This window comes from Diplotaxodon limnothrissa, linkage group LG8 (genome assembly GCF_057381915.1).
Source record: "Diplotaxodon limnothrissa isolate DT_005_m linkage group LG8, D_limnothrissa_male_GT1.1, whole genome shotgun sequence".
Lineage (NCBI taxonomy): Eukaryota > Metazoa > Chordata > Actinopteri > Cichliformes > Cichlidae > Diplotaxodon > Diplotaxodon limnothrissa.
Window position 1 is genome coordinate 14407918 of NC_140603.1, and position 23965 is coordinate 14431882.

The 23965-nt window shown below is 43.6% G+C and overlaps 2 protein-coding genes across 2 annotated transcripts; one reads left to right on the forward strand and one right to left on the reverse strand.

The window, feature by feature from the left end:
- Nucleotides 1-3049: 3049 nt before the first annotated feature.
- On the forward strand, nt 3050-7889 carry metrn (meteorin, glial cell differentiation regulator). Its single transcript, XM_085360640.1, has 4 exons — nt 3050-3341; nt 3992-4425; nt 5750-5809; nt 6210-7889. The coding sequence occupies exons 1-4, from the start codon at nt 3235-3237 to the stop codon at nt 6521-6523; spliced, it is 915 nt and encodes a 304-aa protein (XP_085216766.1). The 5' UTR covers nt 3050-3234; the 3' UTR covers nt 6524-7889.
- Nucleotides 7890-17990: 10101 nt separating this feature from the next.
- Nucleotides 17991-22738, reverse strand: ccdc78 (coiled-coil domain containing 78). The gene is made up of 14 exons (XM_085361810.1): nt 22673-22738; nt 21772-21903; nt 21597-21683; nt 21142-21498; nt 20971-21021; nt 20792-20880; nt 20465-20543; nt 20195-20320; nt 19919-20115; nt 19424-19598; nt 18556-18599; nt 18369-18450; nt 18163-18263; nt 17991-18081 (listed from the first exon to the last, which is right to left on the reverse strand). The coding sequence occupies exons 1-14, from the start codon at nt 22736-22738 to the stop codon at nt 17991-17993; spliced, it is 1677 nt and encodes a 558-aa protein (XP_085217936.1).
- Nucleotides 22739-23965: the final 1227 nt, after the last annotated feature.

Below are 23965 nucleotides of genomic sequence, written 5' to 3' on the forward strand. Positions count from 1 at the left end.
GATCTCATTACCAGCAGGCGCTGTGCAGGAAAACAAACAGCAATGATTTCAGATCAACCAGATTAGAACCAAGGTGCCATGGGAAGCTGCAGAATAGTCTGGGAACAAGGACGCTTTAACTTTTCGACTCATATCAAGTCTTTTTCAGAGACTACTGCCGCTACGCCAAACTTGAACAACGTTATTGTGATCACTCTCTTTTACCACCAACGTCCAAAGCTCAGGGTTCTTGTGGTGCTCCAATATGATCAAAGTCATCAAAACGAGTTGAAAGTGGTGATAAAGCTGTATAAATTTGTAAGATGTCGATTAAGCTGTGTGTCTTTCTGCTTTTATACAGGCTTTATCCATACTTTACACTCACTTTCCTCCTATTGTAAATCTGTAGGCCCCTTTTTTCACACTAGAATCCCAATATGACATCATCTACGTGGTTCTTGCTCACTTCTTCTTTTTTAAACCCCTGTCATTATGTCCGTAGCAGCGAGAAGAGACAGTGAGAGAAAGTTACAGAATGTCAAGGCCCCGTAAATACCACTAACACCACACTGCCACTACATCCTCTCTGTGTTTGGGAAGTCCCCCCTTACAGAGGAGTACAGGATTACCAAGCAAACAGACACAGGACTAACACATGCACGCAAAGTCTCGTATCTATACAACAGCACTGTTTGAAGACATTCACATTGGCATGCTGGTGAGAACGCAGCAGCAGAAGCACAGAGAGAGGGAGAGAAGGGAGAGGAACCATTGCGGGAATCTGGTTCAGTGATTAAAGTATGAGGACAAACAGGCAGTGTTTCATTACAGTCAAAGATGGCATTGTTCTGGATGCAGGACGGAAGCAACCAGGTCGGTCGGTTCACGTACACAACGTGACCTTTAATCGTAACTCGCTCACACGGTTTGATTGCAGCTTATGTAATTTGTTGTTCTTTCGCTGTGTGCGTCAAACACAAGGGTCCTGTGAAATCGGCGTGCCGAGTAATGCCACATCTTTGCCGCACAGGTTAAGTGCTTACTTTAAAAATATGTGATGGAGACAGAATGAAAATCAAAAGGCCAAAATCTTAGCTTTGGACACAGCTCGAGTTATTTCACGCTGTTGGTTTTATTTTAGTGCTGCACATCAAAAAAGAAAAAAAGAGAACCACATATAGCCACATCACATAAAAGCGCTGAATGTGATCCAGGCTGGATGTAACTCCAGCTGAGGTCATAACAAGGTCACGAGGCGTGTGTGTAGCTTTTGTTTTAACAGACATGTACATGTGGAAGTGTGCAAACCTGACTGTGCACACGTGGATGCAGTGGCACGTCTTTGAAGTTTGAAGTTTAGGTACTAAATATATTCATGTGTCTTTCACCAGCTCACCACCACCACCATCGCTTTGTGCTTTAAACTCTGCTCCTTTGAAATGCCCGACAGACAGCAAAGCTCCGTCCTGCCACAGACAATAAAGCAGCTGGATTTCTGCACATGTGCCTTTGTGTTGCTCTGAGGCCTTGTCATAACTCCATCGGAGGGGTCTAGACATTTATCACACGCGCACACACGCACACAGACACACACAGGGGCGCAAGAATGCATGCACTTCCACAGAAAGCTACTCGCTCAGGGAGATGGATGGCAGCACTGGCACAAAAGAATATTTGATTTGGTTATAAGTACCGCGACATGAAAGAGAAGCACGGCGGGGGGGCGGTGAGGGCAGAGGGCACAACCAGCAGAGGTGGCTAGATCTTCATCACCATCATATATGTGTGAAAATGGGGGCAGCGTTATTGAACTACTCTGCACGTCTGCCCTTTTGCCCTGTTTGAACTGATATTTACTTCTATAATAGTAGGTGTTACATATTGGCTGCACATTTAGAGGTCTTTGAAGTGGGCCAGGGCAGGGTTGAACTACAATATAAATCAGAGCACTGAAAAGCTTTTAGTAGACAAATATCCTTAATTATAACTTTGAATAAACATGTTCTGTGTTTGCTTAAATCTTACAACCATGGCTTCACCACAAAGTGGGATTTTTCTTTCTTTTTTTTTGCACAAAACCAAGCTTTTCAACTCGTTCACAAAGTAGTCGTTATTTCTATGTTTCTTTTAGCCAAGTTTTTATCCCGCCTCGTTTAAATATTTGACCTTAACGTCAGTGCTGTGCCAAGTAAAAACAGGGCCAGTATACCGATACTTCTAATCTATAAATCATCATTAATTTTCAAATTCAAACACATTTTAATGACCCCTGTGATTTTTTTAAATTTACAATAATTAGTTAACACAACAAAACACACCTTTCAGCTTTCCGTGCAGTTTGAAACTGGGTTTTGTGTAAATACGCATGTCGCTAAAGATTTGGGGTCACTTCTTCTTCTGCTGTTTAAATGTGCTATAAGCTATAAATAAAATAGGCACTGCAGTCAACACAAAAGGTTAATGGTGCATGTTTGAGGTATAGTTTTTCTTTTCCAAAAAAGAAAATTTAACACAAAACCAGCTTTGGTATGATCGATATTTGTATCCATCCGCCGACTTTTACTTCGCATGAGTTGTGTCTGTTCTTCGGCCGAGAAATAAAACTGCAGAGCTTTCTTTAAAAGTAAGAGCATTGTTCTGAGCTACACATACACTAAAAACTTACTTTATTCATATGTATATATATATATTTAGAATATTAAATATTAAATGAAGTACAAGCAGAAGTGACGATGTAGGATGAAGTGAAACTAATGGAGGTCATAAAACTTCTCAGTCGTGTGTGGAGGAGGAGGGGTGGGGGTGTTTTTAAACTGCAGTACTTTCTGTACACTCACTCCTCACTCAGGCCAGTTCGTTTGTATCTTGTATGCAGACACAATAGTGAATTGTTACTCGGTTCCATCCTTGCATACAGTTACTCACTCTCAGGGTCAGACCTCCCTCCCTGCCCCCTCTGCTGGGCGAGTGGTTTAAAGTTTCTGTCGCTGCATTCTGATTGGTCCGTGAAGTTTTCCTGAGGGGGAATAAGTTCAGAGCTCCGCACCTCCACGCTCACATCGGCCCCGGAGAGTGCAGAAGCTGTATTCTCTTATCATACGCATCAGGATAAGAGGGTACAAAGTTATGGAGGTTATCAGAGGTAGATTATTATTTGTTTTATAGACTTTTTTTTACTCACTGAGATTTAGGACATCGGCAGTTTGGAATAATCCTTTTTTCCCCCTCCACCTTACTTTGCATCATCCATCCAACATGCCCGGCTTTGGGGTTTGGATTTACGCAGTGTGGATTTTACTTTTTTGCCTTTTCCACGTGAGCCTTTCAAACTATTCCGAAGACCAATGCAGCTGGAGAGGCAGGCAAGTATTTCACATTTGATCTGTGGTGTGTGTGAGTGTGTGTTCACTGGGCATGATGGAAAAGAGGATTTAAAAATGACCGCTCAGAGACGCTTACAGGTGCCTCCTGTTCGTGTGGTCGGTGTTTGAGTGAATGCGACAAGTCGAGACTTGTCACTGCGGTGCAGTTTAAATGTTTGCGGGGCTCTGCTGCGATTGCGCCTCTGGGGTGTCTGCGGGAGGCACGCAGGGTCAGACGGGCAGGAGACTGAAAGATTAAATCACATGCATGGAGAAAATATACACATGTGCAGCTGTTGGAGGCTGCTCTTTACTACAGACATGTTTTCAGTATTCAATATATATATATAATTTTTTTACATATATTTATAAATTCTAAACACTACAGTTGAGTGTAGATGCCACTCAGGGTCATCATCTCTGCAGATCTGCCAGTAGGCAGCGCCTTGTCTGAAACTAAAGTTGACTTTTAATGACATTTATTCACCAGACATCAAACTTTTATTGCTGATGTGCAGTGATCACATTTAATCCCCTCTCCCTCCATCCTGCAGCTGTGTGCAGATGTTTCAGGAAAGTTTGGCCTGAACAAACTTCATAAAAAAACTTTATTTAACCTTGTCTCCTCTCCCTTTTCCTCCTGCTCACAGCGGTTTGTCCCAGCAGCAGGGCAGCGTGGAGCAGATCTCTCTCCACTGCTCCGAGGGCACACTGGACTGGCTTTATCCCAAAGGAGCCCTGCGCCTCACCCTGTCTCCGCGCCTGCCCTCCATGGTGGTGGGCCCCAGCGGCAGCAGCTCTGGGCTCATCACTGCCTGCGTCAAGCCCTCTGAGGAGTTCCACGGAGCCCAGCTCTACCTGGAGAGAGATGGGGTCCTCGAGCTCCTGGTAGGAGACCGCCTGGAATCCTCCCCCCCGCCGAGGGTGCGCTGCTTCAGCCGCCTGCCTGGGGAGAGGGTGGCTCTCTTCCTGCAGGCTACACCGCATCAGGACATCAGCAGGAGGATCGCCTCATTTCGCTATGAGCTGAGAGGGGACTGGACAGCTCGCCTGTCCCTGGACTCCCACCCTATTAGCACTGAAGGTGAGTAGGTGAGAGCAGGTTGCACGAGGTCTGCCGTGTTGGTGCTGAAGAGGGTCTTGCTTAAGCTTGAACCTTTCTTCATATTATTTGTGTTTATGAATCAACATTTCCTCCATGAGTGGCTGCGTAACACCTTAAAGTTCACAGGTTTGTCCAAAATAGTACTTTAGCTGCATGCAGTTCTTAAATCTGTAAAAGGTCTTTTGTTTCCTTTCTGTAAAATTGGCAGATGCGAGTTTGTGATTCACCACTGACGATATTATTACCCCATAAAATCCTCTTTGAGGATGATTCATAACTGGGAACAGGCCTCTGCGGTCTGCATGGACTTTCCACGGCCGTGCAGAGAGAAGGAAGTGGCCAAACTTTTCCCCCAAAGGGTTTGAAGTAGGAGAAGGGGAGCGGTGAAGTGGGGAGGAGGGGTACAAAAGCCCAGTATGTGGGGCTTTCTCCAGAGTCCAGAGCCCTTTGAATGGCTGGCGCATGAGTATTCTGGGATTACTGCCGTTGTCTAGGCAACAGGGAGGCCTCTGCCCAGCTGAGATGCTCCCCTCTTTTGTTGAGTTGCCTCTTGTCTGTAGGAGTTTACCCCCCCCCCCCCCTCCACACACACACTCACACGGGCACACACTGATTAGGTTTGGAAGTGGGGGGTGCTGTGGACTGGAGAGGAAGGAATCTCATTTATCAAGAGGTTTTCCAAAGAACCACAAGGAGAACTTTTAAAAAAATGCCAGAACTTTTTTTTTTTCCACAGTTGAATCAGTGCAAACAGTTTTGGTCTGAAGCTTTTCTGGGCCTGATCAGTAAATCCCGCTATGAATCTTAGTGTCTTAGTAAGGCGCCAAACTATTTTTTAAAGTATTTTTTAGTTCTCAATAAAAGCTGTCAAGCCTCCACAGAAAAGTACAGGATTTTCTAAGAAGTTGGATCGGGCTTCTTTGAAGTCCTCCCCCCTCTCCCTGGCCTCTGTCTAGGCTTTGATGAGATGTGACTGCAGACACCCTGAAAGGCTTTACGGGGGGAAGTTTCATTTGGCCTGGGGTAGGAGAGCCTCACACCTTACAGCTCCTCTGGACCTCCGCTGCCAACTGGAAAAGTAGCAGCTGTTTGTTACAGGTTTTTCTCCCCTTTGTTGCTGGGGGTTTTTTTGGGTTTTTTTTTTGCACAGTTAATGGTTTGGATCACATTCCTCTGCATGTGATCTGCAAATGCACTGCCTGATTTCAAGCACATTAGCCTACAGGTTTCTTTCAGGAGTTGAGAGTCTTGTCTAAGGTCACCAAATGACTCCAGCTTTCTTTTCTTTATTTTGTCCCTCCAGACGCCTGCAGACCCTGCAACAACACTGAGATTCTGATGGCTGTTTGCACCAGTGATTTTGGTAAGTCACTACATATACATCAAACCAGACCTCTGCATCTTAATGACGTGAGATTGGCTCAAAGACGTTGCCTCCAAATGTTCCCTTAAAAAAAGGAAAGGTTAAAGGTGAAATAGCAAATCCCCCCCCCACAGGCACCATAGTGGACTAACCCCAGCATCACCCCCCTAGAGAAGGAGTAGTGGACTAATCTGCAGGCCTCTGATTGAGCTGTAAAGGGATGAGGAGAAGTAGAGCTGACTGAACAAAAGTTCATTGATTAGTACGCAGGTCAGGGACTTCTTAAGGATTTTTATCTGTTGGTAGCTCGCAGACTCTGAACCAAGGCTTAAAACATGCATTGGATAATTATTCTGGAAATGAGCTTTAATGTTAACCTGAATATCCTCCTAATTTGCAGTGGTGCGAGGCAACATCAAGTCAGTGGAGGAGGACGAGAACTTAAGAGCGGCCGTGATCAAGGTCAGCGCCACCCGCGTGTTTCGCCAGAAGTACACACTGTTCACCGGGAACAGCCGCCTGAGCAGCCGGGGCGAGATCAGGACTCTGCTCCAGTGTGGCGTCAAACCCGGACCCGGGAGCTTCCTTTTCACCGGCCGAGTCCACTTCGGCGAGGCCTGGCTGGGCTGCGCTCCGCGCTACAAGGACTTCCAGAGGGCTTACACCATAGCCAAAGCAGCCCAGCAGATACCATGCGAGCTGCCCGTAGACTGAGACAAAAACTCAGCTCGTCTGCTACGCAAAATTGGAAGCTGTGCTGAGCGCCAGGCCAAACTCAGCCCTGTTCCACGTTCGGGAAGAAGCCGAGACGGGCGACTGTCGGCTCGCGTAGCCTTCCCAAAGGCCTGAGGAGTGAAATGGACTTTTCAGACACCATTTCAGTGCAATACGCGGTCACTTGTTGCAAAGAGCCCAGTGGTTTTCGTGACACTGAGGGGGGACACGGCTGAAACGAAGCTTAAGCAGTGATGCCATAAAGATGGTCAAAGTAAAATGATGTAATGATGAAAAAGCTTTCCATTAATTCAGGCCTACTGAGAGTCATCGCATTGAAACTTAGGGAAAAAAAGAAAAGCTCTATAAAAAGCTCAAGGCTATCAGCTGACATCCTGTGGAGCGTACGCCACACAGGTGTTGCTGCGGTCTATTCATAATGTCTTTTATCAGATAATAACAGGACAATGTGATACTTGTCTTCAGTGTTAGTTTTATGAAGGAGATTATATAAGTCCACGCTAAGAGAAACATTAAAAACAACTTGCACTGAATGAAAGGGAATGATCTAGAAAGTGTGATGCTGCAAGCACTGAAAACCAAATAAATGTTTAAAAAAAAAGCAACTATATGTAGCATAGTGAAACAACTGAGAATTTAATATATGTTCAGATAAATGCGAGCACGTACAACAGTAACAAAGCTATGGCTACCCAAGCAGGTTTCACAGCTCGATATAGTGCTGAGAGCACCTTCCTATTGTAGCCTGTCTGAGATTCGTTTCTGCTTCCGTGAGGAGACGCAAACTTTATAAGTCATGTAAGATAAGACGTGTTTAATTTGCATGCAATATTTCTGCAAAACTACAGCTGACTGGACTGCCTTTGATTTTGAAGAGTATTTAAACGTAAAGAGCAAAGCTGCTTGAGTCTTGCCAAAGCAGATGTAAATCTGACTGTTGTCCTATCGCGTTCTGCTTTCTGCTCTCACATACTGATGGAAAGTAAATGCTACTCGACTCTTTATAATCAGCAAACTTCATACACTGATGATAAAAGTAAAAAACCTCTCATTGGAAGGACATTACTCTGGTTGGACGAGGTTAGCTCAAGAAAACAATAAAATATGCATTTAATGTGTGAAATGAGTTCTGTAAAGAATGATCTGATGTGCACTATATCACCAAGGAGGAGGGGTTCGTACCAAATGACCATAATCTGCTGACACGGTATGCCTTTAATGCGTACACTGCCATTTTTGTGTGTAAATGTGAATATAATGTGATTGTAAATATGTTCATAAGAAAGTCTAGAAACAAAAGCATGAAAAAAGTATTGTCTCAGTATTGTGGATTATTTTTATGTTTGTCTGTGTTATTAAAATATTCTGTTAAAAAAACAGATTTCAGATGTGTGTGTTTGAGTGTTTTTCTTTAACTTTTTAAGGTTTTCTTACTCTACTGAGCTTTTCGTGCTCCCTAATCCTCTTAGAACCAAATCATTAAAACTGGTCAGCCTCCATTAGAGCATGTAAGGCTTCTTCCGTGGCTACCTTTTCTCAGAACATAAGTCACTCCAAGTGCTCATGAATCAGATTCCTGAAAGCGCAGAACAAATGGCGTGGCCGAAGAGAGCGAGAGGGCCTGAAAGGGTGGAGAGATTTAGGGACTGTTTGGGACCCTGAGGGTATTTGGACAGGGAAGGGAAGGGAAGGTCGAAAAACAGCGAGAAGAATTCTGTTGTCTTCGGCCTCCCGTTTTTAGGACAGGAAGCAATAAATTGCCATTAAGGGAGTGGCACGGCAGGCCCGGCTGAGCTGAGGTGCCACACAGTCGCCTGCTTTATCCTGACCGCGTGTGCACGAGGAGACAGTCGAATCAATGTGTTTTCCACTCTGCTCAGAGGTCGAGTTGCTTGGAACATGGATAGATGAGGAATCACTGTGATCACTGCTGCATAAACACCTCCAGAAAACTCTCAGATTTACTGTGAGCCATTTACTGCCTCAGTGCCCCTTTATAACATCCTTTGGCTGGGTGGCCTCGAGCTGCCAGGCTCTTCACACACACACACATAAAAATACTCAGCCCCCTCCCCTTCAGTCCATCTGAGCTTACTGCAGCAGAGCTGATAAGCCAAAACAAAAGCGCACTCAAATTATATTCCCTACCTATACATCATGTGACATTTTGACAAAGCTCAATTTCCTGCATTGTTGTCACTTGTCTGTGACCCCAGGTTGAACCCCTTAAAAGGACACAGTTACACAACACAGTTACACTGCTCAGTTTAAATGCACACAAACAGAAAAAAAATCCCAATAAGACTTTGGGGATTGTCGTCAAATATCCTCTTTTGATGGCAGCGACTCCTTCAATGCTCAGCTTAGCAAAGCAGGAAGCACTCAAGAAAGGAGAATCCAAAGCAGTGGGAGAGTGTTCCAGGGTGCGGACTTTAGAGGGAAGTGGCCGGAGACAAAGCTCCAGAGATGAGAGTGCAGACGGGGGGAAAGGTGCGCCCAAACACGGCACAGCAGAACACCCCACCCACTGCTGAGGCTCAGCACAAGCTCTTCCTGTTATCCAGCTTTAAAAAAAAAATCTGAGGATGAATCAAACTTAATAATAAACCCGGAGGTAGTTTTGCAGTTTTCCTAATGTGAAATGATTCTGGGGATTTTTGACACAATCGCAACATAAGGCCTAAATATATGCAACAGCACTGCTTTCGGCGTTATAACGTAGTTTTTTCTTGTTTCTTTGTTTTGTTTTTGGCTATTTATTAGAGCTGAAACCAGCTTTGCTTCTCTCTCTGTGGTTGTGTAACTGCCAGATCATCAGCTGCGTTTCTTACACAAACTTTTGGTACGCTCGCTGCCAGATCTCTAAGTGCGGCTTCTCACACTAATCCTTCATCTGGATCCTTTTTCCCTCGCTGGAGCTGTCTTTTCACGGGTTCGTCATCTAATCTTTTCCATAACTTGGGTCCACAGCTGCTGGTTGTTGTGCTGTCGTAGATCTAAAACAGTGGTTGCGATGCTCTGACACACACTTGACAGCGATCTCAAACCTCAGTCTCTTTGTGCCAAACGGCGCTGAAGGCTCTTAAATGACCTCTGAAGCTCTTCGGCCTCTATCCCAAAGGCTGTTACATTTTTTATCTGGTGTATAAGCTGAGGTGATGAGTTACACTGTTGCACACATTAGGTGGTCAAAGAAGTGATGAAGACACAGCCAGGGATTTCAATGTGCTTTATTTTCCCACAGATGCAAATGGTTGTTCCATAGTTCACGGTAACTGAACATTAGCTCGTACAAAACTTGGTCCATCCACCTCTTTGTTTGACTTGGTGGTTGTGATTCCTGCTGCCTCTCCATCAGCTTGGCACCAGCTGAGGATGAGTCCTTGTAGACTTCTATGACCACATTTTGGCTTCCCAGATTCCCAGCTGACAATTTCTTGTTCCCATAACACCCCGTAACAGCTGGAAGAGGTGATTTCCAAAAGGAAACTTCACTTCATGCCATGCTGATATACGCATGGAAAAACCTCTACAGCAACATGCAACAGTGTTTTTTAAATCACGATCTTTCTGCACTGAGCACTTTGGAAAAACTGGTAAGTCCACAGAGCGGAGCGACATTTGGGAGACAAAACGTAGAGTAGGCAGTTTGGGTGGGTTGAGAGGTCAAAGCAAAATAGAGAACAAGTGTATAGCAGTGCAAGAGCATGTTTTTCTGCCCATGTTATCCCTCTGAAGTGCTAAAGGGTGGAGAGCGAGTAGCACCCTTTGTTCCTCGAGAGGCTGCAGATGGCTTTAATCCCTTCCAAAATGTGCACTGAAAATCAATCAAGACAGGGTGGACATGGTGTATGAGGTTGGAGGCGGGCCCTGCCGCAAAGAAACACAAGTTGGGTCAAAGAAGCGTCTTTGGTGCTTTCCCGCCAAAAAAGAAAGTATTGTAAGAAAAGACAGAGGGAATGAATTGCAACCCCCTCCAGCGAAGGCTCGCTAGCACCGCGTCGAGCTGAACACAGCTGGGGCTGACATCGCCGGCAGGGGGTACAACCACAAAAACCTCCACACACTGACATCACACCTTAATAATGCCACTTAGGGTCACTCAGTGCTCAAGGAAGACGAGAAACATGGCAGATGGACTGATTAGGATTCATCCTCTGCTGCACTTGAACAAAATTCACATCTGAATTCAAATCACTATAGCGCCGGAGCTAATAGCTGCAGTTCCTCAAATGGCCACTTGAGGCTTATTCTGAGACTGGTGTCCTATGGCACGAAGTCTATACAGGAAGACAGCCTTACAGCTTCAAACCAAGAGCGCGCCAAGCAGCAGATGACATCACAGTGTCCTTTTTTGAAATATTCTCACTATGATGCGATCATGCTTGAGGTGTGACTTGCATTTCTGCACAGTTGTTTCCTGGAATAACCTCACATAGCAGCAGAATTCGGTGTTAGGCGAGGACGACTGATGTCTTTGTCTCTCCTCCTCGTGCAGCTGACGTCAGCCTTCTTCATAACAAACTCCAGACAGAGGGTCGACCCACCAAAGACAAATACACCTGTTTTCAGCCGGGCCTTTAAACGCTCCCAATTAACCAACAGGATTATGGTTTTCTGACAAAAACCTCTCTGATTGTCAACACAAAAGGGAGAAACTTCCCCAGAAGATTAGCTGAATTCTTCTCTCACAAAGTGCCCACCCACTCTATCTTTCTCCCATCTAATCTTGCAGCGCAGCACTGCCTGCCTCTCCTTTTGCTCTTTATTTTGTTTTGGGCTTTTTTCGCCTGTTATCTTGCTCTGTGGAGTAGCTGTCTTGGGTTACCTCCTCAGAGACGTATTGCACTATACCTATTGTTCGAACTGTTTATTAAGGAAAGAGGTAGGCAGGAGCGAAACTGCAGTTTTGTTGTGTTACTAGTATCTCCTTGCAATGTTCTCTTGCCCAACACAGCTTCGAGGCAGGATTTGTCAGCAGATACATTTGGTGCACAGGGCTGTAAAACCTGTCTATTTTCACTGAGGAAAAACAAGTAGCTTGACACAGAAATTTAGTCGATATCAGTCAAAAAATAATGAAAAATTGTCGTTTTGTCTTGCTTCTCGAGGTTCTCTAGCTTTGGTGTAAGGTTTTGATTTCCAACCTCTGTCCTGCATGTCACAGAAAATAGCCAGCTTTTAACATAAGGGCATATTAATACATAATGTTACATCTTCTATGTTTTAGTATTTGGAAAGCTAAAAGTCAGAAGGTCGTCTCTTTAAGTTGAATGGTGTTTATAGTTGTTCAGAACAGCCTTCCTCGAGGGAAGGGTGAAGCCGGCCATCACGTGAGAGGCAGTAGACAAAATAATCCAAAAAATGAGAATAGTGGTGCACACCCTCAGACGCTTTCATGTTAGGGGTCGATTGTGTTCCACAAGCAGAAACAGCTGAGTATTGATTAAAATGAGGGAAAAAAATTAAATCAAAGCTTGACAGAGAAGTTCAAAGCCTCCTTACACTAATACCTTTGCACCATCAGCCAGACACGATGCAAGGTAGGTGTGAATGTAAACGTCATGCTTTAAAAACTAAACCTGCAGAAAGCACAGGTTCTTCAGCAGAAAGGCGTGTGTGTGTGCGTGTGTGGTGGGGGTTCATTATAAAACACTGAGTCTAGTACCAAGTGATCATTTTTTCATACGTACAATCCTTCACTAAAATCTAGTCTTACCATCTTATACTAGTCTTACTATGAGCACTTCTAGCATTTCGCTAGTTGAAAGCTAGCTGAAAAACCCATGATACTTTCTAACAATAGATTTTTAAAGAAGTTAATTACTGTGATATTTTAAAAAAGAAGCAGAGACCTCATTTATTTACTGTAATTAATCTAATGTACAAAAAAAATACTATTCAGCAAAACTAGAACAAATATTTCGATTTATTTAGATTGTTATTTAGTCAGACCACCTGTCAGTTAGTTGCTTTAAGAATGCTCCAACCACAGGTACCAACATCACAAACCCAGTCGGGAGGTCTGGTTATCAGTTTAGCTGAGGTGAGGCATCGCAGACAGACATCGCTTACAGCTGCCTGTATTGGCCTCCACCTGTATAATCATTAGCCTTAATACAGTCAGTCACCCATTATTTTGGTCACTCCACGGTCTCCAACCACTGTTTCTCTTATTGTAACAAAATGAAGACTAATTTGCAAATAAATGTATTTGAAATCTGATATTGAGACATAATCACTTCTCATACCTCTGCTGCTATAGCAATAATTCAATTCAGTTTTAACTATTTTATTTATTTGGCTCAAGGTGCTTTATACTGTATGGTAAAGACCCTACAATAATACAGAGAAAAGCCCAACATTGGGAAGACCCCCTATGAGCAAGCGCTTTAGGGGACAGTAGGAAGGAAAAACTCAATTTTAACAGGAAGAAACCTCCAGCAGAAACAAGGCTCAGAGAGACCAGTTGGGGGTGAGACACACTGTGGAGAAGAACCAGAGATGAGTAATAACTAACGATTAAATGCAGAGTGGTGTATAAACACATGCTGAGAAAAAACGGTTGAATGAAAAAGAAACATTCATCACTGTATCATGGGAAGCAGCCTAGACCTATTGCATTGTCTAGCTCCCGAGTCCAAACTGGAGCTTCAGTGTATTCCTTTCAACAATATCACCAGCAGCCAAACATCCTTAAACTCAGAGACGTAACACAGAAACTTGTCGTGACTAAAAATTGCTCCTGGAATTCAGTGAAACCCAAACATTTGAAAGCGTGAAAGTCTTGAAGTACCAACGCCTGCTTTTAACATTCATAAAATCACAATTTTAACTCTTGGAATGTGGTTAAAGCGATGCTAAGTGGCTGCCGAGAACACTTCTCGCGCTGGACGGAGTGAAAAGGGTGGGGAGGGGGAAAAAAAGTGTAACTTGTGAAAGCATTTATGCATCAGATGTGCTGACAGTCGGGCGGTGTGTTTATATTCCAACAGAGTGCACTGGCACACTGTGCATCAGCTCAGCCGCTGCAGCTTGTCTGATGTGTCAGATGCTCCCTGAGTTTCCCTGCTCATTCCAGGGGAACATGTGCGCTGGAATTCTCCCCCAATTAAGACAGGGATTAGCTGGGTCTACTGTGGGAACCTGCTGAGTGTGGGAACGCAGAGGGTCTGCCCTTCTCTCCTTCCCTCACCGACACTCAGCCTCATTCTCACTCACTCCTGTTCATTGAGCCGCCTCCCTCCCGTCTTTCTCACCAGTACTGTAACCGTTCCTCCTCTCCAGTCTTCCACACTCACTCTATCATCATTTAGCACGGCTGTTTGAAGCACACCCAGCTTAAGCTCAATTTATGAAATCTTGCTTTCCCTCTCATCTTTATAGTTATGCAACCAGGACCCGTTTACAATTTTTTTTAACCCCCTTTTCTTGCAGCCACCCAGACTCTCCAAAGCCTTCAGTCCTAATTCTTCAAGGTTTCTAAAGTGCACCCCTCTCCTGCCCCCTTCCCTCCTCCCTCTTAATGCCTCTCCAGCCTTCATACTGAAAGCTTGTCTGGAGGGAAGCTGAGGACTCTTGCATGAATAGTCTCAGACTGTCAGACTGAAAGAGGGGGTGAAAAGACAGCTCATCAGAAACGACAGGTGTCTCAGAGAACGGTTACAGTTGATGTTGGTAGGTCTGCAGTTGTTGTATCGTACACTGCACGAGCGATTTATGGGAAGCTCGTAAAACAATAAAGTTCCATTAGAACTAAACATCCATGAGAACAGCGAGTCATCCCCCCCCCCCCATCGTCACTACATTTCTTTCTCATGATCTCGCGATGCTCTCACTATCACACCAGATTTTTCTCCCACATTCCTCGCACTCATTGTCACTTTTTCTTCCTCATTCCCACTCTTCCTCAACTTTCCTTGCGTTCCCAGAAATCCATTCCCCGTACACCCCTCGACCACACAAGGCTTGTCCGTTCCAATTACGGCAGGGCCGTGCAGCACCCCCACCACCACCACCAACCCCCTCCACCCCAGGCTCACACACAGCCCACTCTCATTAAGCTTGTATCAATTAGGCATTAACCTCCTAAAACAAAGGGGCTCTTGACGAGCGGCCCATCGCGAGCCATGTGAGGTACTTCCTCCGCATCGCTACACCCCACTTCCCATCCTCAGAACGACACATTCGTGCAACCTTTTCACCACTTTCCCACCACCAAAACAAATGCGCGCCCAAAGTATCATCGACAAAACAGAAGAGTGTAGGGAACGTAAATAAGCATCATATGTTTCCATGTAGTTGCTAATGTTGATTAGGTCATGGTCCTGCATTGCAATGATTCCATGTAAAGCTCAGTGATAATGGTCCATGCGCTCCTATAGTTGCTGCGTGAATGTGACGCAACCTTCTGTCGACAATATAAATGATATTGTTGCGTGGGTAACTTTAAACAGAACTTTTTTAAATTATTGAAACACAGCATTTTCTTCATTCACAATTCACCAAGAAACCCAGACACAGAAACAAAATAAATATGTCATGAACATAAAAAAGATAAAAATTTGAAATAAATTTGAAATGATAAATTATTGTGTATATGATTGTGTGTGCCTAAAAAGACAGAAAAGGGGAGATAAAGTGTTAAATGAGCTCGGATGTGTTAATCACAGTTTTAATTTGGTATCAGTAAAATAGAAATATTAAAGAATGTATCATAATTTAACTGAAATAAATTTCGTCTTTGTGGCGTTTAAACTGTTCACCCTTGATCAGAAATAACAGAGTTCGTTCAGTTTGGATTTTGATGCTGAAATCTAAAATGCTGCAGTCTAACCCATTACACCCATCAACCTTGGTCATGCAGGCCTAGAGACCAGTCAGTGACCTCTAGTTGCTAGGGAAAAATGTGCATTTCCCAAACCATTGGCAAGTGTTTGCTGGCAGATGCTAGCAGTCCATCCATCCACTTCTACTTATCCAGTTCAGGGTTGTGAGGGGGCTGGAGCCTATCCCAGCTACCATGAGGCAAGAGGCAGGGCACACGCTGGACAAGTCACCTAACCCCTACACCTTACACCAAACACTTAACCTACTAACCCCACTAACTGCATGTCATTGGACTGTGAGAGGAAGAGAGAACATGCAAACTCCACCCACAGAGAAAGGCCCCGACCAGAGGGTGGATTCAAACCCAAGACCTTCTTGCTGTGAGGCAAAAGTGCCATCTTCCAGTCTGCTAGCAAACAAAGCACCATATAATTCTCTACCAGTTTCACCTTGTGAAACCTTCAGGAACTTTTCACCAACCACTTGTACATTTTTCCTTAGCAACCTGTTGTTTCCAGGGGGTCACAGACTGGTCTCTAGCACAGTGTGACAGAGGCCTTAGCAATCAATTTCACAGCGACTGGCATCAACTTCCATCAGTCACTTGCCAGCCAGTCGAGGAATACATTTTTTTCCCTCGCGACCGGTGGTTGCCAGATGGTCACTGACTGCTTTCGTGGGCGACTGGGGCCTTTCATAGCCTCTGCAGGCAGCAGCCTTGGACTGGCACCCACGTCTAAAAAGGAACCCAAAGTACAATTGCCTTCAAACAACATTGTTTCCAATGGCCACCAGGGGGTGACTCCTCGGGTTGCACGCTCGTACACATTTGTGTTATATCAATAAGAAAATGACTCTGTTGCTCACTTCTTTTTAAGGGTCTGAAAATTGCTATAAATAGAAGTTTTTATAATCCTTCTAAGAGAAATATCACTATAACTGAAAAGACAAAAGGCCCATCACACTGATGGTGGATTCATTTGAATGAGCTCATATTAACCTCACAAAGAGCTTTCTCATCAACTGAGCACCGGATTCACATAAACTCATTTGTGTTTAGTTTACAGTTTGTCTAACTGCTCGTATTTTTGGAGGTTTTGCAGGAAGCAGGCACTTTGCCTCCACTTCAACTGGAAAAAAGTCATTAACATTTTTTTCTGTATTTTACTGTCAGCCAGACTCTTCACTAAGCCATTAACGGGATTTCTGTGTGGTTTAATGCAGCTGTTACATTAAAATAACTACCAACCAATCCTTCTTGTGACACTCATTTATACTATTTAATCAAAGCCTTTGCCATATTTTACTTGTTAGTTCCCATGAATGAAATTTTCCATTTAGATGTCTACAATCTAAATCTAATCTAATAACGGTTATGGCCAGATTTTACTTCATAATAGCGGTCACATATGTGGCAGCAGATAAATGGCAGCTCACATACTATGGAGTCAAAATTTCCCATCTTAAGGGGGGGGTCCTGGCACATTGCCTCGGGGACCAGCTGTGGTGCAGCAGAGCACTCTGCACTTGCTATGTTACAATCTCCACTGCGTGCTCTTTATTTATTTACTAAGAGCAAATTAATTTTGTGCAAGTTTGCGGAGGTATCCGCGCTTACGCATTACGACCGGTGGCCAAGCGGCAAACCTGGATTTGATTTTCCCACAGACGGCTCTCCCACAGATAGAGAGGAGTGGTCTCCAGCGCCCAGCGTTTTGGCACAGTGACTATGTTGGCACAGACCCAAAGCTGAACACCCCCTACCCCTTTTCCCAGGGCCCTGGGAGTGTAATACATTACTAACAAAATCCCACTTCCCATTCCTCTCAAACTTTCACACCCCTGCCCCCCCTCTTTCTCTCCCATGGCTGGCATGCCCCCAGAAATGGGAATTGGGGTGACATGCGTATGACTCCTTCAATCTCTTCTTTTCTCGTCATTTCCTCTACAGTACGGTAGCATGAACATTAAAAAAAAAAATTTTTTTCAACGTAAAGTTTGACATTGTTTTTTTTTCTTATTTCAAAAAAACGCTAAAGAGACTTTTATAATTTTAAAGTTCTGCCTGTGAACTGTGGCAGGACACCCAGCCACCAATCTCACAAGAAAAGAAAAGCAGACCCTTTCACTGTTAAAGGGATTTAAAGGGAATAGCTGCCCATTCACACCATCACTGAGGTTATAAATATGAACCCTCATTCTGGAAAAAGCCTGGCTTGTCTGCCTGACAGTTCTCAACGCTGTATTGAGGGGAAAGCATTCACAGGCGTGCATGTGTCTGGGTAACATGTAATGACATTATTCTCACCACGGTGACCCCTCATTGTCACAACGCTTTCTTCTCCCGAGCTCGTGAAATTGACATAAGCTCTACAAACATTCCAGGCATTTTTTTCTCAAGGCCAGATTCTTTGAGAGGACGGGCGCTTTCATAGCGGGGACCATCAGTGCTCGCAGCACCACCTACTGATGGGACAGGTTTAAATGCTTAAAATGAGCTATTTAAATACACTTATACTGAGTATATTGAGATCTGAGAAAAAAAAGAGAATTTTACAAATTCATAATGTTATATATTTAATTTTATTTTGATGTTTTAATTTTATTACTTGTTTCCTTAGCATTGAGCTGATTTGGCGCTTTGGGAACGCCCCGCCTCCTCTACTGTCCCGTGTAATCCGCGCAGATGTGCGATCTCTTGTTCATACCTGCAATCAGTAGTCAAGACCAATGTAGCATGCGTCTGAGAGCCGACGTTTTATAACCTACACATCAAGCTACTTCCTGACCTGCTCAGGTGCTTTTCAATATAGTCCTGCAACTCCAGCACCTGAGCCTCTGCAACTGTCACTCTGGTCATGAGAAGGGCACGCTCCTTCTCAAAGGACACCTGTTTGAAGGAATGAAATCTTCAAATAACCTTTTATTAGCATTTTGTTTCATATTAAGTATGTAATCAGACAGTATAAAAAGCTGAAAATAGTGATTTGTTTACCGGTGTGGAGTCAGTGGGCTCCTTCAGCTGTTTTCTTATGTCACCACAGGATTCTTCGAATCGCTGCTCCGGTTTGTCCAGCCTGGTAAAGTCACATTTTTCAAACATTTATTTGACAAAATGCACAGCTGACCACATTTGTTATCTGATAAAAATAAGAGCAAGAAAAAAAAACAGTGACACTTACTGCTGACGGTTTATATTTTGCATGGGTATTTTGAACGTAGCCACCTAAAACGGAAAAGTCAGGCTTAAGATCAGGAATGATCCTCTCTGTATGAAAATATATCCCTCACACCATTATACCACCACTACCAGTCTGAACAGCTGATACAAGGCAGAATGGATCCATGCTTTCACCTTGTTTTTATGCAAGGTTCAGAGACAGGCTCAAGACTTCTCAAACCAGGAAATGTTTTTCTGTTGTCCAGTTTTCGGGGATCTTATGTGAATTGCAGCCCCAGTTTCCTGTTCTTTGCTCACTGTGGTCTTCTGCTGGTGCAGCCCATCGTTTTTAAGTTTATCCTGAGTTTAAACTTCTTGTCTTGACTATGACTCTATACTTAAATGCATTAAATTGCTGCCCTATGATTGGCTAATTGATTTTTGTGTTAACAAGTAGTTGAACAATAATAAAGGTGTCAGTAAGTGTAATCTTTCCTTAAACTGGAAACAAGTCTAAACTTCTCATTTTAGAGAAGTCAGTGAGTATTTCTCTGATTTACACTCATGTTCTCAAATAGTTATTTTTTCTGAAAGCGTATTTAAGTAAAATCGGCTCTGCATGGCACCAAGTCAGAAAAAAAACTGATTCAGAGCAGCGACTTTTATATATGAGTGCTGTTACATGATCCGAATCCACCTCTGCAGCAGTGAAACAGCAGTACAAACTTTAAAGTCAATATTTTCAGTATCACCACTCCCAACAAAAGAAAGTCTCTTAATACGGGAAGTATGGAAACAAAGACGACTCCCTACAGACCGAAAATAAGCACTCACGAGACAAAACAAAAGCAAATCATTCCACTTCAAAGCAGACTTTTGCTTTGTGCTACCTGCTCCCAGGCCGCCTGCAGCTGACCTTCCAGCCTTGCTTTGTCCTGGTGCAGTTGTTGGAGCTCCTTCTCCATTGCATCTTTCAGTTCAGTTGGCTCCAAGTTGAAGTGGGCTTCTGGAGGTCCGGGATCAAGACCATTCTCTGGTTTGGCCAAGATCTGCTCCCTCTGAAGCCTAAAGACCATCATGTAGGAACAAACCAGGTATTATTACACCGCTGATGGCAGTGCTTGAGTTCAGCCCCGCCCACAGACTTCAAACAAAGATCGGACATTGCCGGGTTAGAATAACTTTGCAACAAAATAATCCAAAGTAGTCGTGTTATATTATGCTCTATGTGCAAGCTTTAGCATGTCCTACATGCTGTCTCTAATTATGGGAACGTTTTCATACACACTACAATAAATTTTAGTAAATGGATCAGACCATTGTTAAACTGCAGCTCATAAACAATCACGTCTAAACAAATAGGAATGAAACAAAGAAAGCATCACCTGTATGCAATCAGGAGGGCATGATGAGTTTGGGTGATCCTCTGTAGTCTCTTCTTATACGAGCGAGCAGCAGTGGCGAGCTGCTCCTCCCTCGCCCTGTAGGATAAACGAACATCCTGCAGCATGCTGTCGATGAATCCTCTCATCTTACTCGGCTCTGACGGCCTTTTACTTTCTTCAAGCCCATCGATGTAGTCCTGGATTACACAGAGCAGAGGTCTTATCAATACTGCCACGTCTTACTATCAAACCTGCTTTGTGTGTGCCGTTACTCACAGCTATGTCCTGTAAGTAGCACACGAGCCTTGTGCGATATTCCTCAATCAGCTCTTTCACCTGCAGCTGCAGCTTGGAGTTCTCCTCCTCTGCCTCCTTTAATTGTCTCTGAGAGCACATCAGGGCCTTCAAAGGAAACAGCACATACAGAACATCATTACCCCCCACCTATAAAGTTTAAAGTTTAAACAGAGCAAGGGATGGATATACAAAGTTATCACAGCATTACAAATCAGCATATAAACAGTGGTAATAACCAGGAATGCTCACCGCACTCTGCTCAGAGACTTTCTGCTGGCTAACGTGCATCGCTCTGTGGATCTGCTGGTGCTCTTTACCCATCGCCACCCTGGTGACCAAACACAGGCCACGACCACAAGAGAGCACAAATCCACAGAGAAGAAGCAAAGAGACCACATCACACATGCACAGAGCAAGTAAAGCCACAGCTTAGCAGAAAAAAATCAAAGAGGCAACCACAAAGCAGATGCATGTGGGGCAAACACTGGGACGCACTACATCCTGACTGGAAATGCAAAGATAATGATCTTTTATTTTCATTGAGCTTTTGCACAAGTAAATGACAAACACTCGCACACTTTCTCCTCCAGTTTCTTCTGCTGCTCCTTGTAGCTGCTCTTCATTTCCTCCAGCTTGTCTTTGATCTCATCTTGGTTTTCAAGCAGCTACGTGAGGAAGATGAATGAAAAAGCTGAGGGAGGCAGTCAGAGACTTATAAACTTCGACGGTTACTATTTTGAAACTTAAGGACTCACAGTTTTCTGCATGCTTTTTTGCTCCTTCTCCATCTCTGCTTGTTCCTCAGGCTGTCAATACAACATACAAGCATTTCAAATGAACAACATAACAAAACATGAGAATCTGTATTCTAATTCTAACAACTTAAAGTTGCTCCTTATGGTGGAGCTCGATATTTACTGCCTCACCTTGACTGTGTCATGTGACATGCGGGTGATCAAAGCCCGCACCCTGTCTAGCTCCCCATGAAGACCTTCGGTGCTGGTCTTCACACATTGATGCTGCTCCTCCAGCTGCCTGCGGAGGGCGTCCTGGGCCTGGGCCAGCACCAGCAGCTCTGCTGTGAGCGCTCCACTCTTGGCTAATTCTTTATCGTGGACCTCAGCCAGAATCTGGTAGTTCTTCTTTAGTGTGGCATATTCCTCAGTCAAGTCCTGGCCACTAGTCTCTTTCCCTTTCAGGCATGTCTCAGTGGACTGCAGTTCCCTGAGCAACCTGTCTCGCTCTATTTCCAGCTCTGTTATCACACCTTCTTGGTTAAGTACCTAACCAGAGTGAGAAGGAAAAAAAAGTGTAGAAAAGGTGATTCAGGATGATCCTGCCAGCAGTCTTGTTGTGGAAGGATTTGTAGAAAAACCCTCACCTTGGTTTTCAGCTCAAATGTCTCTTCTTCATACTGTTCTCTTATCTTATTAGCCTTAAGTTTCTCCTCTACAAGCTCCTTATAGATCTAAACAGACATTGGGAGAGAAAATAAAAAGGTTAGTTCTGTAGTATACACTCACAATTAAATTATGACTCATGTTTGTTTAACGCACCTTCAGTCTTTCCTCTTCACTCTGGACCAGCCTGCAGGACAGGTCTGTGTTGGAGCTGGCCAGGTGGCTCAGTCTGGTCTCCAGGTAGCCCACTTTGGTGAGGACACGCTCGTATTTGCCACGCCACTGCAACTATACACGCACACATTTTATACAGAGGGGGAAATAATTCTTTGATCCCCTGAAAAACAGCGCCAAAGTATAATGCCTCCACCTCTCTGTGCTCGACTGTGGGGACGGTGTCCTTTAAGTTATACTCAGCATTTCCCTCCCTCCAAACATGACGGGTCAATTTTGGTTTCATCTGACCACACAACTTTTCTGCCAAGACTTCTCTGAATCAAACAGATAAGTTTGCCTACACATGTGCATAGGGACCCTTACAAGATCCCACAAGCAGTTGTCACCTTCACACCAAGCTTCTTTGCTGATGGTCTTGTAGCTCATTCCAGCCTTGTGCAGGTGTAAAATCCTGTCCCTGACGTTCTTTGGAAAGGTTAGAATTCTGTGGACAGGTGTGCTCTATAAATATAACAGTTACGATCAGGAGTATCATTAATTGATCAATTGGTTGGTTGGCTGTGCACCACATGGGCACACAGCCAGTTGTGGCTGGGTTAAAGGAGATCAGGTATCTCACTCAATAACATGCAAATACATTTAGAACTTTATTTAATCAGTTATTTTTTTCTAGGTTGTTTTTTCTTCTTTGTCCATTAAAATGAACCCATTATAAAACTTCGAAACTGTTAATTTCTTTGGAAGAAAGCAAACATAAAAAGCACTAGTCTCAAGGCCTCCAGTTTTGCTGCTGTGTGATCATTTCACCCTTTTTGGTAAAGCTACCTTGCCAAAAGCGAGAATACTTAGTAAGAAGACAAATGGGAAAGGTCTTACTCACATTTTCTCCTGTCAGAGCTTGAACTCGTTCCTGAAGCTGATTTGAATTTTGGTCCTGGCCGTCCATCTTTTCTTCCCCTCCACTGTCAGCTGTTGCTTGTATCCACCAACAACCTCTCCATGACTCCACAACACAAACAAAACTCATGTGTGGAAACTCTTTCTTCAGATTTCACTTAATACCAATCGTGAATAAATGTGTATTATCACCACCACATGTCACAGTAAATGTATTCTGGTGCATATTTGACCGCTCTTAGCCTGCTAACCTGTTAGTATCTAAAGTTAGCTTGGTAAAACATGAAGTACGGGTAACAGTAACAGTTTTATAAGCGACTCCGCTGTTTCTATTTATCCTTTATACTGTATTAATTCAGTCCCTTATCAAAGAACTACGGTACAATTCTATGGACAACGGCGCCCTCTTGAGCACACAGTTGGAATAGCTGCTCTTCTATAATACTTCAACAATCTAGCTTAACAACCCAAGATAGTACCATACGCTCATTATATTACATCATAACTAATGACAGGGGGTTATGCTAACTCAGCCAAACATAACAATCTTATCTCTCATACACAAAAGGTGATCATGATAATTGAAAAAAATAGAAGCACAGTCGAGGTTTCTGCTACACCTTGATACTTAAAAAAGTCTGAAAAGGTTAGAACTCCAGCAGCACTTGCAACACAAAAAACAGCTTTACACCTCAGTCAGTGTGCAGTGAGCTTTTTTGCATATCTAGCTAAAACAAAAACTATGATTTCCATCTCATTTTATTTGATGTTTTAATGGGAACTTTACAATGTATAAGAACAATGCAATTAATTCACAGTCTATGGTACTGCTAGACGTGGCCTCGTGTTATCAAAAATAGCTCCAAAAGGCTTTACAGCGATGAGTCAAGACACTGAGAAGATATTTACATTTAATACATCAGCTGAATATGAAAATAAATTGTACCAAATGTGTGTAAACCACAGTCAGACATGAGGAATAAATCAATCCCTGTAAAAACAGTCGTTCATAAAGCCACAGAGATAAATCTATAACATCATTCAGAGCCAAGTTTAGCTCAAAGGCGTTCTGCGTTCACAAAAGCTGCTGGAAAAAGGTTAAACCTAGGATTTAAATTTAAGAATAAAACAGCTGCATTACATGATTTCCCTTTGCAGAGGATAGAGGTTCAATGTTCATTATATTCAGCATTTTGGAGAATGTTGCAACCTCGGCCAAGTTTGTCATATACATTAACTCCATATTGCAGTATCTTGTGTAGGTTTTTGATGTTTT

Bases quoted from the DNA above. Each gene is read 5' to 3' on its own strand.
- metrn (XM_085360640.1), top strand. From the start codon at position 3,235: ATGCCCGGCTTTGGGGTTTGGATTTACGCAGTGTGGATTTTACTTTTT. The intron at 4,426-5,749 runs GTGAGTAGGTGA...TTGTCCCTCCAG, and splicing joins CCACCCTATTAGCACTGAAG to ACGCCTGCAGACCCTGCAAC. The intron at 5,810-6,209 runs GTAAGTCACTAC...CCTAATTTGCAG, and splicing joins TGTTTGCACCAGTGATTTTG to TGGTGCGAGGCAACATCAAG.
- ccdc78 (XM_085361810.1), bottom strand. From the start codon at position 22,738: ATGGACGGCCAGGACCAAAATTCAAATCAGCTTCAGGAACGAGTTCAA. The intron at 21,499-21,596 runs GTGAGGGTTTTT...CACTCTGGTTAG, and splicing joins CATTTGAGCTGAAAACCAAG to GTACTTAACCAAGAAGGTGT. The intron at 20,116-20,194 runs GTGAGTAACGGC...TGTGTAATCCAG, and splicing joins GCTACTTACAGGACATAGCT to GACTACATCGATGGGCTTGA.